At 37.8% G+C, this 14491-nt stretch overlaps 1 protein-coding gene across 11 annotated transcripts in view; it reads left to right on the top strand.

The window, feature by feature from the left end:
• Positions 1-14491, top strand: part of FAM114A1 (family with sequence similarity 114 member A1) — a 40980-nt gene that overhangs the window by 16205 nt on the left and 10284 nt on the right. For 7 of the 11 annotated variants that reach the window (XM_068943184.1, XM_068943179.1, XM_068943186.1 and 4 more), the window contains 5 exons: positions 2327-2479; positions 4850-4973; positions 9803-9888; positions 11042-11212; positions 12530-12669. In XM_068943184.1, coding sequence (XP_068799285.1) covers positions 2327-2479; positions 4850-4973; positions 9803-9888; positions 11042-11212; positions 12530-12669 — 674 coding nt within the window. The remainder of the gene's footprint in view (positions 1-2326; positions 2480-4849; positions 4974-9802; positions 9889-11041; positions 11213-12529; positions 12670-14491) is intronic. The other 4 variants (XM_068943180.1, XM_068943187.1, XM_068943178.1 and 1 more) reach the window with 1 other exon arrangement.

The raw sequence follows: 14491 nt of genomic DNA, 5'->3' as shown, positions 1-14491 counted from the left end.
ACCACAAAATACCATGTTTTGCAAAACTGTCCTTTCTGAATAATCTCATGTGCAATAGCTGATTTTTATGAGGTGGTACATGTGGTGATAAATCATTATACTCTGGAGCGACAATCAAATTGTTAGTGTTTTTGTAGCAGCTGTAGGTCGATATCCTCCAGCACAAACATCAGTGTACTTGCCTTGGAAATGAGTAATACTGGAATATGGTATATGTTTCATTAGAAATTAAAGTTCTGAAAAGCTACATCTTATGTCCATTTAAACTAATGGTGCCCTTACCTGGGAGTCAAGTCATGACTCGCGTCTTTAGAAGTTCAGGTAATAATGATAATAGTAGAACAGAAGTGTAATTGCTGCCAGTACAAAATTGCTGACACGAGTGGGAAACCGTGGAAAGTGATAGACATTGAAAGAAAGTTTCAGTGCTGCTACATGTTTACCCCATTGTATAAAGGAGTGAGGTATTTTTATTTTAATGAGGTGTTCTGTCTTTAGTATTGGTCATTGTAGGTAGAAACAGACTGATTTAGTAGGGAAAAGCCAAGTACCTGTTGCTAAGAATGTTAATATAACTGTACACCTTATATATGTCTTTTGCAGCAGCACTGTATTTTAAACAGTCATCACTGATAGAGTGAAAATACATGCAGACATAACACACTACAATCTCAGTATCGTAGCTAAGTCTGCTCTGAGATGTGGTTCAGACTGTATACGCCTAATGGTGCAGTGTTAGTCATTGTACTAAAGTTTAAGCTTGTGGAATGTATTTTGGGGAAAGCATCCCAAGGCACTTCATGCTGCAATAGCAGTACATTTGCAGTAATGAAAAGGACTGCTGCATGTAACGGAGACTCAAAATTTTGATCTATCTGAACATTTTTACCATGGAAAAAGCCATCTAGATGATAGGATTCATGTCTTCAAACAAAAGGCTGTTTTTGCGTGCGTATTTGATATTGTAAGTGAAATGCTGGCTCTGTGTAAATCAATGAGATTTTATTCTTGACTTCATTGGGGTGGTGATCTCACTGCATTTTTTTAAATTTCAACATTTAAAATGGTGTAAATACATAAAAATTAGAGACAAGTGAAATCCAAATTATTTAAAATAAAACAAAGAATGATTAAGATAAGCAAGATACTGTCTATATGGGACAAAACTTTCAGAAACAACACAATTTCACAGTATAAATGATCAAGTTCTGGTGTCCTTACTATGCCCAATGCTCTGTAATTTGCTACTGTAGCTGTAAACCTGTAGTGACTAAATTGGATTTTGGCTTTGAGCTGGCCTGTAGAGCAGTCTGAGCTATTCCCCTGACCATATAGATAGCCAAGGGAAGTTAAGCCCACTGGGTAAAAGTGAGCTTTTGCAAATACCTTCCTAAATGATGTGCATGAATCCACATAAAAACATGTGGCAGGAAGTGGCATAAGTCAGTTCTCATGGGTCTTGTAATACAATGCCTTCCTTTTAACTAATTTGTGCATAACATTTTGAATGCTCTTTTGAAAGTTGGAGACTTAGAAAAATCTGTCGTCGTAAGTCAAATTAATAACAAGATAATATCATAGAAATTTCGAAAGAGGGACTAGCGTAAATGGTGAGAGCTTGTCTGTTAGCAGAGGTTTATGATCTCCTTAAAGTGCAGTTCGGGATGTGTTTACCAGTCTTACAACAGCATATTTCTCCAAGAGGCCATTGCTTCCTGAAAAGCCTGTATAAGATGTTGTACGCTCTATAAGATCACTTCCAAATATCCCCAAATATACGGAGTATAGTTCTGACCCATCTTTGATAGAAGACCTACCTTTATTAGGCAGATCTCTTCTGTCAGTCCTGCTATCACGTCAAACTGGTTTTACTATCTGTTAAAAATATTTTAGGAGTCGTGGAAATAATATGCTTCCAATTTGGTGGTCTGTGAAATGGATTGCATGACTCTGTAAGGCTGTGTATGAGATTGTCCTCTTATTTTTCTTCCATTGTAATTGGTACCTAAATTTATGAGATGTTCTCCATAGCTGACGTTGTTTTTGAGAATATAAGCAAGAATATTTGTTTGTTTATTAGTTTTTAAAAAATAGTAATTAGCACTGGGAGAAACACGCTTAGAAAGCTACTTAAATATCTTATTAGAGAAGTTTATCAAAAAAAATTATTAGGTATTTCAGAGAGACTAAAATTTCAGCTCTGTAGGTGTGTTATAGTCCCAAGTTTTATTACTACTTTCTCAGCAAGAAGCAGCAGAGAGTAATAAAATCTGTCATGCCTACAGCACCACCAATAAAACAACAGGAATGATGTATATTTTTGCAGCTGTTGCGAGAAGCTAAGGAAAAAGAGAAGCAGAGGCTGGCCCAGCAAGTTACAGTTGAGAGAACAGCACATTATGGACTGCTTTTTGATGAGTTCCAAGGTTTGTCCCATCTTGAAGCTCTAGAAATCCTGTCAAATGAAAGTGAATCCCAGGTACAGTATATAGACTGCATAAATCATGATGTTTGATAAAAAAATTGTTCTTAACATTAATGTCCCTGCACAAAAGCGTTTGAAGCCAATGGAAGGTTTTCCATCAACTTCAGAGAAAGCTGAAACAGTTGGTCCCAATGGCCAATCCTTGGTTTCAGGAAGTCAGTCTTGATACACGTAGTATTTAAACTCAAAGATTAGCTCAAAAGAAACAAAGAAAATTGCCACTGAAAGTTATTTTTGTTAAGACCTTACATATCCTGTATTTTTTATCTCCTGACACAATGCAGGAGTCTTCAGAATCTGCAGGAAGGTTCAGGTCTTTTCTTTTTGGACAAGGTACCAATACTTACATTTAAGAATTCCAGACCTACTACACCTGGAGGCTAGTGAGTTAAAATGGATTCCAGGTTACTTATTCAATTTCTTAACTTTTCTTTATTGAGGTAGTTCTTAAATTTACCTAAGACTACCCCAAGACATAATTACTGAAAGTATACAAATACTATATATCTCTCTGAAGAACATGCTAAAGTTACTATATATGGTTATATGTATATGTTTTAATCTCAGCTGTCAATTTACTAGCTCTGCTGCACAGCAGGTCAGTAGAACCTTTGTAAATTCCCAAATGTGGTATTTTGTACTAAAACATTTTTCTGAATACATTTCTTGAATTATATTTTTCTACTTCTTTTTTTTTTTTTTTTGGTAATTATCACTCCTTGCCCTCTGGGTCATTAAAAATAACCACCTTATTTTTCTTAGTGTTTTATTATCTCTCACAAATAATAAAGACTCGTTTTGATATCAAGTATGTACCTACTGTCCATGCAGTTTTTATTTTTTGCAATTATGTCTAAGTACAAAATTATAAATTCAAAACCTATGTGTAAGGTTCAAAGGCCTGCCCTCCAAAAAAAAAAAAGAAAGAAAGAAAATTGAAAGAAACCCACAAAACAGAAAATAAATAGAAAAAAACAAGTTCAGATTAGTTGCTTCTGTCAACACTATTTTGCTTTTACTCTGAGATACCACAAGGTAAGACTTTGCGCAAGATGTTACCACAGGGTTGCTGATGTGCTGCCTGTTAAGTCCTAGATAACCTCACAGTAACTTGTTCATAGTCCTACAGTATCAGCGGGCTGGAAGAAGACATAAGCACACAGGACTGAATGCGAGTATCTGGGTCAACAAGTATAATTCCGTGTAGTAGCATTGATTCACACTTCTAAAAGGCTCACTGAACATGTACTCCCAAGTACAATCCACACACACAAAATACACCTAGTACTGTAAGCTTGAGACTATAGTAACAGCCCAAAAGCCACACTCTGATGTGCCACAGGAAGAAAGCAAGAGAGACTGAAGGCGTTGCTAGTGTCATAGGTCTTTTTAATTCCAGGGATTTTTATATTATTTTTAGCTTTTATTTTAGGAATTTTCATTTTAAAAGTTCCCAGTTAATCCTATGAAGTGGATAATGCTGTAGAGGAGAGCAAAAAACCCCATGGTAGTCCTTCTTAGTCTGAGCTGGGACTGTCAGATTTAATTTGCCATTTAACTCAGCATATGAGCTGGACCCATCAAGGAGGCTCATAAGAGAATATAATGTCACAAAAAGTATCTTGTCTCCAGTGTCTAACTGCCAGTCTGCACTTCTTTCAAGGAAAGTAAAAAAAATCTCAGAACAATCCTAAAAGTAAAATTTTGTATCGAGAAGAAAAAAGACATTTCTCTCAGCTTCCATGGGCAACCGGAGAATGGGATCATGGGTTTAACACAGTATGACTGCAGTGCAAACAGTGATTTAAAGAATCTGTTTCCATCCCTCTTGGATACAATCCAATTGGATATGAAAGGACTCATACTAGATATCTGAGACAGCCAAGGATGTCTCAGAGATCTGTCAATATGTTCTTCAGAGGAGGTAGACTAGTAGACTACCAATAATTTTGGTGAGGCTTTGGAGGGAGAAGAAACAGGCTTATTCTCCCAACTCTTCCCTGAGTGCTCAGGCTAAGCATGAATTCTGCCTGTGCTCTTCTGGCCTACTGTCTTCATCCAAGCAGTCCCAGAATACTTATTATGGTTTACAATTCGACCCAAGATTTATAATCTGAAATAAGGAGTTCTGGGAGAAGATAGAAACCTGAAGAGCTTGCAAGACTTGTGTAACTTTTGCAATACTCGTCAAATTTTATTGAGTGCTAAAAATGTCATAACAACATGAGTTGGAAGGTTAGAGATAAGATTTGAACATCTAATGGAAGTTTACATCTCTTTTTCTGTTTTGGTACAGGCTCAAAATTAGCCATTTAAGAAAGGCTCTGTTTTGATTAGGAGTGCTCAGTATCCTTTCTTTTACAGATTCAGTCGTATTTAGCAACACTGGATGGAGAGCGGTTGGAGACTGTGAAAAATGAGTTAATTGATATAAAAGACATTTTCGTTCCAAAGGAGTCAGAGGATGAAGTGGTGCAGGAACAAAAAGGTAATTAGAAATGCAAAGATTTAACCATATGAGGTTAATTTTGCTCATTAATTTTGCAGATAGTAATTCAAAAAAATACAATCCAAGCTACATTTTAATGTATATTATCCTAGTACTTTTCATAAAGAAGGAACTAAACTGAATACTCTAGAAGTTCTAGAAGTTGGTTAGTGCTTAATTTTGGATTTGTATCACAACTGAAGTGTGGGATAAAGAAAATAGGGGGTAAGGAGGTGTTATATTGTTTTGCTATATCATCAGTGAAAGCCAAACACACCAAAAAAAGGAGAAACGGTAGCCTTTTAGATGACTGAGATTTCCTTATAGAATCTGTTCATAGAATTGTGTAACCTGAAGGTTTAGGCTTGTTTAGCAATGCTTTTCTGTTTTAGCAACTTGATCCTCACATTGCAGCCTCCCCTTTATGATTATTAAAAAGGTTAGAGTAGAGTAAAGGGACTTAAAAAGCCCTGAACTTCTTGAAGGAAAGGCACTTTGAAACATAGTGGCAAAGCTGCCTTCTAGATATTGCTTGGCAAGACATGGCGTTTGCAGAGTGAGAAAGAGGTTAAAATAGCAGAAAGATGGCATAACTGGGTCATAGTGTACATTACTGAAGAGATCAGGAGCAGCATGGTGCTCCGCAGATCAACTCACGAAGTTACCGTAAAATAGGAAGGTCTTTTTTAGAGGCAAAATAGATGTCTTCAACAGACTGAGGGGTTTTGGCTGTCCCCAGAACAGGCTGGGATCACAAGAGTAAAACATTTACTTAAAGCTACCATAACCCATTTCTCCAGGCCTGTGAGATCTACACCAACCTCTTCTAGCTAGCAGGAAGAATCTCCTTGATTTGACTGAGGATTGGCTTATGCCATTAAACGCCATATTCATAAACTTTAAAACTATTTCCTTCACATCATCTTGCTCTATTTCAGGGATGCTTGTCCATACAACCTACATCTTGCAAGATGGTGAGGTATGATTTCTCTAACCTTCAGAAAGGGTAGAGAAATTGTCTTGTCAACATCTACATGTTCTAACTGGAAATTCTTTTCCACTCAGGCTGTGTTTCTTCTAGTAGTGTTTACTGAGTATGCCTTATATCTGTCACATGTGGCTTGTTGTTTCTTCTCGAGGACAGCAAGTGTTCAGTGTAAAGTCTTAGTATGGTAGAGTTTTAGTTTTCTGCTGTTTTTTTTCCGTCATTACTCTTTACAACCCCACATCCTTCTGTGGTTTTGTAAGCAACAGAAGTCAAGAAAGTGTATTGTATATTTAGAAGTGAAGATTTGTGAGATGTGTGTCACTCCTTAATTTACGTGGGAAATAGTTTCCTTGCTTTGAAACTAGCCCCCCAAAAAAGCTCTGCTGCTGATCACTGTCCTTATCTTGAAACACTAACTGGCCTGTTAAATATGCTGAAACCAAGACAATGAGCACCTTGAAGAAAAGGACAAAATCAGAGTGCTGCAGGCTTTCCCCTGCAAAAGCAAATCAGTCAGAAGTGAAGTGTATCCCCCTCTCTTTGACAGCGGAAATAATAACCACAGACAAGTTCTATCCGCCTTACAGTTGAATGGGTGTTACTTTAGGTTGCTGTTCAAATTGACTCATGTCCTTTAGTGGGATCAGGCTCAAAATCTATCAGTATTTGAACTACCGATAAATTTCATACCTTAGGAGTTCTGTTGGATTAATTCTGGTTCCACTGGAGGATAAAAAAGAATAGAAAGGTTAATTACTTTTCAAACCATCTTTCTATTAGGACTGAGCTGACAATTCTGTGGTGAGGCTTCTAAACTGGGACATCTGGCCTTTACTTCTTTCTTCTGCCTCTCACGCGCAACCCACAGTACGTGCAGCACTGCGGAGAGATTGCTGTTAACACTGTATGATGCTTTGACATGTCCCCTCTAGACAATGTCCTAGTGTGCGTACCTTTCCCAGACGCAAAAAGTGCATTAACTTCACTAAAATCTATCAGAGTGAGTGAAAGCTTCTTATGTTCCCCATAACAACACCAGTGACAAGGAAAACAGGTCTTCTGCTGAATTTGTTAATGCATAGTATCTTACGTGTTTTTATTAAGGCAGCAAGTGCATAAAAGCCTATAAAACTTAAAGAATTACATTGATAGGCCCTTAAATAGCAATTGTCTGTCATTTTCAGATAAATACAATATTCAGCACCTTTACATGTAGTGCTGCATGCAATTTGCATGTCTGTTTGTCCTGATGGAGCACAGTGTAATAAAACTCTTTCATCTTTCATTCAGACTTTGGTTTGCTAATGTTTACATAATTTAAAATGGGTTCCAGTAACTCTTTATTGACTACTCCTAGTGTTTTGGCCTTATTTTACAAATAGGTTTAGCTCTCTGGGGTGTATTAATATGTATGCTTCTGGGAGCAAAATTGATCTTCAAGGATTTAGGACTTCAAAGATGGTTGTTATTTGAGTAAGAGGTAGCACGTTCTGTTAAAATCTGTGGAGATATCTGTGTTTTAATTCTGATCGCTAAATAGTTTAAAACTACAACTGCCTTGTCTTCAGTAGGATTATAATTTTTGCTACCTAGCTCAAATAGAGCATGTCTTTTTTTCCTTTTCATAATGAAGGCATGCCCTTACAGAAGGCAGTGATTAACTAATAGTGTTTGAGGATGTTAAATCTTATCTAGCCACTGAACAATATTTAAAAACAAGTTAATTAGCACTTACTGGCTACTTTGTTACCATTTTTTCATGATCAGGTTATGTTATTTATATGGTATCATTTGTCAGTGCTATGTATATAAAATCAAAAGAGATTAGTTGCCAGGAAAAGCAGTACTTTGCATTTAAGTGTTTGCAGAGGGTGGTGGTGTGTTTTATGTAAACTCTCAGTATCCATTCTTATGCTAAACTCTCAAGATCTCATTCAGAGATGTTAGTGCTGCTTTTAGTGCCTACAGTAAACATTTTCAGCCCTATGTAAGAAGAAATTAGTGTAGTGATCTTTGGAGGATTGTTTCAGGAAAGGATAGGGGCTAGACTTTGTTCTTGGCAACTTTGGAACTGGAGTCATAGGTTTTTTCTTTGTCCTTGCTAGGATCAGTCAGATAGGTGCAAAACCAAATTCCAGAGAAAGAAGGGGAAAGGATATTTTCTGACACAAGTAGGAGAAAGCCAAATGCTTGCCTTTCTCCCTAATGTTACCTCTAGCTTTGATTAGGCAACCCTTTCATGTATTTTTCACAGCAGTTTCTTTTCCTGTCAGTTGTTTATGAAATAAAGAGAGGAGGATACCTGAAGAAGTAGCTCAACTTACATTGTAAAAGGCATTATCACACAAAATTTCACGTGCAATCATGTGAGTTAAGGGAGAAGGTAACCAAACTGGATATTGAATTGAATATGCCAGTTATCAACAAGTTTGGTATTACTGCACTGAGCCAGTGAACTGCTTATCCATGCTGCAGTTTATGAAACAATTTGGCCTTGTTATAAGACGAAGTGAAACCTGAAAAACATATTGCGAAAACTCACTGATGAGAGCAGCAATGAAATGAACTCTGTGCATCTGTTTGGCCAACCAGTTGTTCTTGACCTGTGACCCTTCCTGTAAAGAGGAAAGCTCAGTCTCCTGGTCAGTGCAGCAGAAGAGTTCTTCATATTAAATATCGATTTATTATATAGCACCAAAAGATAAGCACTCCCTTTACAAATAAGGATGAGGTATCATTTGCTCAAGAAGATTATAATCTGAGTGTCAGATTGTGCCACCTTTCTGCGTGTTGCAAGGTACTGTGGACTGTAAATAGTTTTACCAAAATCCCAAAACACAATGGAGAGAGAGTAATGAACCTCCACTTTTAGGGTCAGCAGTGAAGATTTGGGTAAAAATGGAAAAACTGGCCTACCTGGTAAATGAGCAAACAGAAGTGGGAACAAAACAAAACATGAAAATTATTTTTGAAATAGGTGGACTTTTACCAGGTTCAGTTGGGGGACTGACCTTTAAGCATGGAACCGTTCCATTCTATGGTCAGGCTCAAAAAAATGGATTTTGCTTATCCTACCAGGAAATGTAAAAGAAGATTCCAAATTCAGTAAATGCAGATGAACATAACCAACCAAAATACCAACTTTTAAGAGCTTAGAGCAAGATAAAATGGTAGAATGTAGCAACCGCAGTAAATCAAAGGAATACGTATAATAAGAATTTCAAATACTAGGAAAATAAATGTTTGCTCATAAATCTTGTGTGATAAAAGTGCGGATTCTTTAAGGCTTATTACTTTAAATCAGAACAGAAAACATTCTTCACTTAAGCAGAGCTCAGCCTTAAAATAGAAAGAAAATACACATCTTAACTGTGGTTTGCAGAAAGAACAAGTAGAGAACATGTTTTCCAGTATGTTATCTCTGAAACTACGTGGCATCTCACCTTGCTGCAATTTTTATTCCTTACTTTGAAAGAAGAGGTTGGCATCTCTTCCTTATTTTTTTTGTCGCTCATGTGTTCTTGTCAGGTAACTAGCGAGCATGCCACTTCTCTTCTTACCTGTTTGCCTTAGTGGAGCTTAGCGGAATCTATGATGAGGTGGAAAGAATAGTCCAGGTGTCAAGCTAGGATGTCTTGTACAGTTATTTTTGTTGCTTTTTCTCTTTTTTTCTTTGAGTATATCTCCACCTCTTTCTTGGTCACTGTCATCAGTTCGTAGTCAAAAATGATTTTCAAGTGCAAGAGTACTTAGGGACATAATTCAGCTAGACATATTTGATTGTGTAAAATATTGTAGTGGTAACACCCTAACAAACAAATTGTTTTGTGTCTTGTTGCAGCAGATATGGGAGAAGAGTTTGTCAGCATGCTCACTGAGCTGCTGTTTGAATTGCACGTTGCTGCTACTCCTGACAAACTTAACAAGGTTAGTGCCTATTAGTGAGCTGCCCTCTGTTTCTTGGATGAAGACAAAGAGGGAGGGCGTTGTTCTGAAATCTGACACAGAGGAGTATGTAACTCAGTTAAGGCAGTTCATAAAGCAAGGAATAGCAGGGTGGGACTAATACGATAAAAACAGAAAATCTTTGATAGAAGAAGTGAGATTAGATAGTCAATACAGTTGCAGCGTCTAACAAGTGCAGTAGGCCATGTTAGAAAGTTTTGAAAGAGCAAAACAGAGGTCATGAGCTCAGCAGATTTGGTCTAACATATTAGGAGCAGTGACAAAGTTCAGGTTCAGAATTATTTTTCTTGCTCATCGTATTCTGAGGCACTTCTCCAGACCTCCTCAGCTAGAAACAACATCCTGGATTTATCTCATCTAGCTTTACTCATCTAAAAGTTAGATGGCTAAAAGCTAATCACATGCTCTTTGTAGTCAGGCAACATTCAGAGGTGATTCATCTGCTCATCTTAGGTTGAGATGAATGTTTATAGCTCTGTCTAAATACACTGGGAGACTACAGATGACTAGCTTAGGCTTAGGTCCTAACATGTTTTGATTCAGCTTCACATTAAAAAAGGAAAACGATAAATTTCCTGCTAACCATAACAGTAGTCTCTGAAGCTATATACAACTTCAAGGATTCTCCACTTTGATCTACTTTCATGCCTGGGAAGACAGATGAAAAGACAGTGATTGTCTTTACCTTTAAGAATTTAGGACATTTATCTTACTTTTCCAAGATTTTTTTTCCTTTCTTTATTCCACTGTCTTATTTTTTAATTTGGGAAATGTTTCCATGTAAATTCCTTTAAAAGACACCACATAAAGCTGAAGTATCAGTGACTTGGTATTACTGCTAACTCTCTATGTTGGTTAGGAGCATCATACCCGTTATAAAAATATTAAGTACTGAATTATCTTTGGCTGACCCATCTTTATGCAGTCAGATATACTTCTACATACAGTTTCTTAAATATACACTCGACTAAATGCCATCCAGAGGCCTAATATGAATAAAACTTCTGAATGAGAAATGAAAGTAAATAAAAATATTGTTAACAGATGGTTCAGGAATATAATTTGATATTTCCTATTTGAACAGTAATTTGGGGTCGGGTTCTTTGTTTGGCAGGCTAGGAAAAAAGCTCATGAGTGGCTGGAAGAAGCCAATTTTTCCACCACAGTAGACATGGAAGAGAAGCTAAAAGAAAAGCCTGAAGAACCTGATGAAGAAAAGCCTGGAAAAGGAGAAGACAAAATTGGCAGTGATAAAACAGAAGCAGATAAAAACAAAACTGTGGAGGTAAAATAGCTTTTGGAGGAAAAGTTTCATTCAGCAAATTATCTTACTTTGTTAGATAAGATTACTTCTTTGTGTGTTGGTTTTATATATTGTTCTTACTGTTTTTTTAACTCATAGAACTATTAAGAAACAGATTCAAATAGAAAACTAACATAATTTTTTTAGTCTGTTCCCATGAGTATATATCAATATAGCAGGCCCTCTGCTCATCACAGTTTTTATTTTGTGTGTGTGTGTGTGTGTGTGTGTGTGTGTGTGTGTGTGTGTGTGTGTGTGTGTGTGTGTGTGTGTGTGTGTGTGTTTGTACGTACACAGAATACAGGGAGCTGAGGGTTTCTGTGGTATAATGTCTGTTAGCACATTGAAAGTCATATCTCAACATTCTTTAGCATCTCTTTCTCTAGTCTATTGTCACTATTGTCTAGTGACAATAAATGAAAAAAATTCTCAAAACTTTATTTGGACTCTTGAATAATTTGTCACAAACAGACAAAATAGAAATATTATTTGGTCAATTCACCTGTGTTAAGTCTCTTTATGAAAGATATTACTTAAGACTAAATGTATCGTGTCCATTTAAACAACTCTCTTCTGTTGATGTGGTTAATTGTGATTGAATTTCTTACACTAAGTTAGAGCACTATTAAATTTGGTTGGGATCTTTGTCAAGATTTTTTGAATGAATTCTCATAAGTTATCTGCCATGTTTCCTTGAAAAAAAGTCCAAAAAGTAAACTAAGTCGCACTGCCTATATTACAGATGTTTATGTGATTACAGATATTCAGCTGGCACCAGATTGTGAAAGTTGTGATGCCAGAGTTCTAGGCAGAATTTTTTAATGTTACTGTTAAAAAATACTTTTTGATGGGAGTGTTACCCATTCCTGCTACTGAGGAATGACTCGGTACTTTCAGTTCCAAGTGAAAGTAATTATGCATTATATTCAAGAGTTACAGGACTTTTGTATTTGTTGGGACTGGCTCAAAAGTTCTATCTTAGAAAATCTGAGAGCCTGTCCTAGCTCCCACTGAAATAAATGATACATTTCTTCTTACACTGATTATCCAGGATGGGTGTAAGGTCTTTATTTTATAATTGGTGGGTATTTCATTTTCTAGTGTTGTTGGTGAGGATGACATTATGACTGATATTATTTCGCTGTGTATGTGCTGTTATTTCCAATTTTTTTTTCTTTTTCTAGGTTTCAAATTATTTTATTTATATATATATAATATATATATATATATACACATGTATAGAGATATCTCAATGATGATGCTATTGGTGATATTATTCTATTTTTAATTTCATATAAGGAAATCTACATGCTGTCCATTGAAAGTCTGGCAGAGGTAACAGCTCGGTGTATTGAGCAGCTTCATAAGGTAGCAGAATTAATTTTACATGGGCAAGAAGTTGAAAAAACAGCTCGAGATCAAGCAAAAGTACTGACGAAGTGAGTACTGTTCATTTCTTATAAGTACATTTGCTTAAAACCCATGCAACTCTGCTGAGCTTATGGCACTCGAAGGCATAGTAAGTCCATGGATCAACAAATAGCATTGGCTTTAGGGGTCCTGTTGCTGTATTTTCTCGAGTAATTAAATCATGTGGGCTACCTGTTATTTTTTGACATGGCTAACATCTGTATGTTTTGAAAAACAGGACCTACTCACAAGCTGAAATTTGTTGCTGCTCCAGCAAATTAATGCATGTGTTCATTTGGGATGCATTTCCTGACATCTCTGCAACAGATACTGTGCCAGCAAGTACAGAATTTGCTTTTACAATGCATAATGCAGTCTCATTATCTAGTGCTTATCTGCCAGAAGTATGCAAAAGTCAAACAGTTGCTCTAAACAATAGGACCACATTTGTCAGCAACTTTGCACTAACGTACAACAGAACATATATAACTTTAAGAAGCTGGTCTTCCTAATGGATCTCAGAATTCAGATCAAAAGCTCTCTGTAGTAATAGATTCTACTGCTTTTAGTGGGTTTTGCTTACCTCCTAAGCATTTGACCCTAAGATGTTGTAAGCACTTGAATCCTGAGTAAGTAAAGTACTTAAGCAAGTGTGTATCTTTAGGAATCTCATTGCAGTGATCTCATTGCAGTGACAGAGACATGGTGGGATAGTTCACATGACTGGGATGCTGTCATGGATGGCTATGTGCTTTTTAGGAAAGACAGGCCAGGAAGGCGAGGTGGTGGAGTTACTCTTTATGTGAGGGAGCAACTAGAATGTATGGAGCTCTGCCTCGGGGTGGATGAAGAGCAAGTTGAGAGCCTATGGGTAAGGATTAAAGGGCAGGCTAACATGGGTGACACTGTTGTGGGGGTCTACTACAGGCCACCTGATCAGGAGGAAGTCATCGATGAGGCCTTCTACAGACAGCTGGAAGAAGCCTCACGATCACAGGCCCTGGTTCTCCTGGGAGACTTCAACCACCCTGACATCTGTTGGGAAGACAGCACAGCTAGGCACAAACAGTCAAAGAGGTTCCTTCAGAGCATTGATGATAATTTCTTGACCCAGGTGGTGGAGACGCCAACAAGGAGAGGTGCAATGCTAGACCTTGTACTAACGAACAAAGAAGGTCTAGTTGGAGATGTGAAGGTTGGGGGCAGCCTTGGCTGCAGTGACGATGAGATGGTGGAGTTCAGGATCCTGCGAGGAGGGAGCAGGGCAATGAGTAGGATTGCAACGCTGGACTTCAGGAGAGCTGACTTTGGCCTCTTGAGGGACCTACTTAGGGGAATCTCCTGGGGTAGGGCCCTAGAAGGAAGAGGGGTCCAAGAGAGCTGGTTAATATTCAAGCGTCACTTCCTCCAGGCTCAGGATCAGTGCATCCCTCTGAGGAAGAAGTCCAGCAAAGCGGGCAGGAGACCTGCATGGATGAGCAAGGAACTCCTGGCAAAACTCCAGCAGAAGAAGGAAGTGTACAGAATGTGGAAAAGGGGACAGGCCACTTGGGAGGAATACAGGGACGTTGTCAGAGTGTGCAGGGATGCGACAAGGAAGGCTAAGGCTCAGTTGGAATTAAATCTGGCAAGGGATGTCAAGGACAACAAGAAGGGCTTCTTCAAATACATCAATAGCAAAAGGAAGACTAGGGAAAACGTGGGCCCGCTGCTGAATGGGGTGGGTGCCCTGGTGACGAAGGATACAGAGAAGGCAGAGTTATTGAATGCCTTCTTTGCTTCAGTCTTCCCTGCTAAGGCCAGTCCTCAGGAATTCCAGACCTTGGAGGCAAGAGAGGAAGGCTGGAGAAA

This window comes from Struthio camelus, chromosome 4, assembly GCF_040807025.1.
Source record: "Struthio camelus isolate bStrCam1 chromosome 4, bStrCam1.hap1, whole genome shotgun sequence".
In the NCBI taxonomy this organism is placed as follows: domain Eukaryota; kingdom Metazoa; phylum Chordata; class Aves; order Struthioniformes; family Struthionidae; genus Struthio; species Struthio camelus.
Note: the sequence above shows the minus strand (reverse complement) of the source record. Positions and strands in the feature narration are given on the sequence as shown.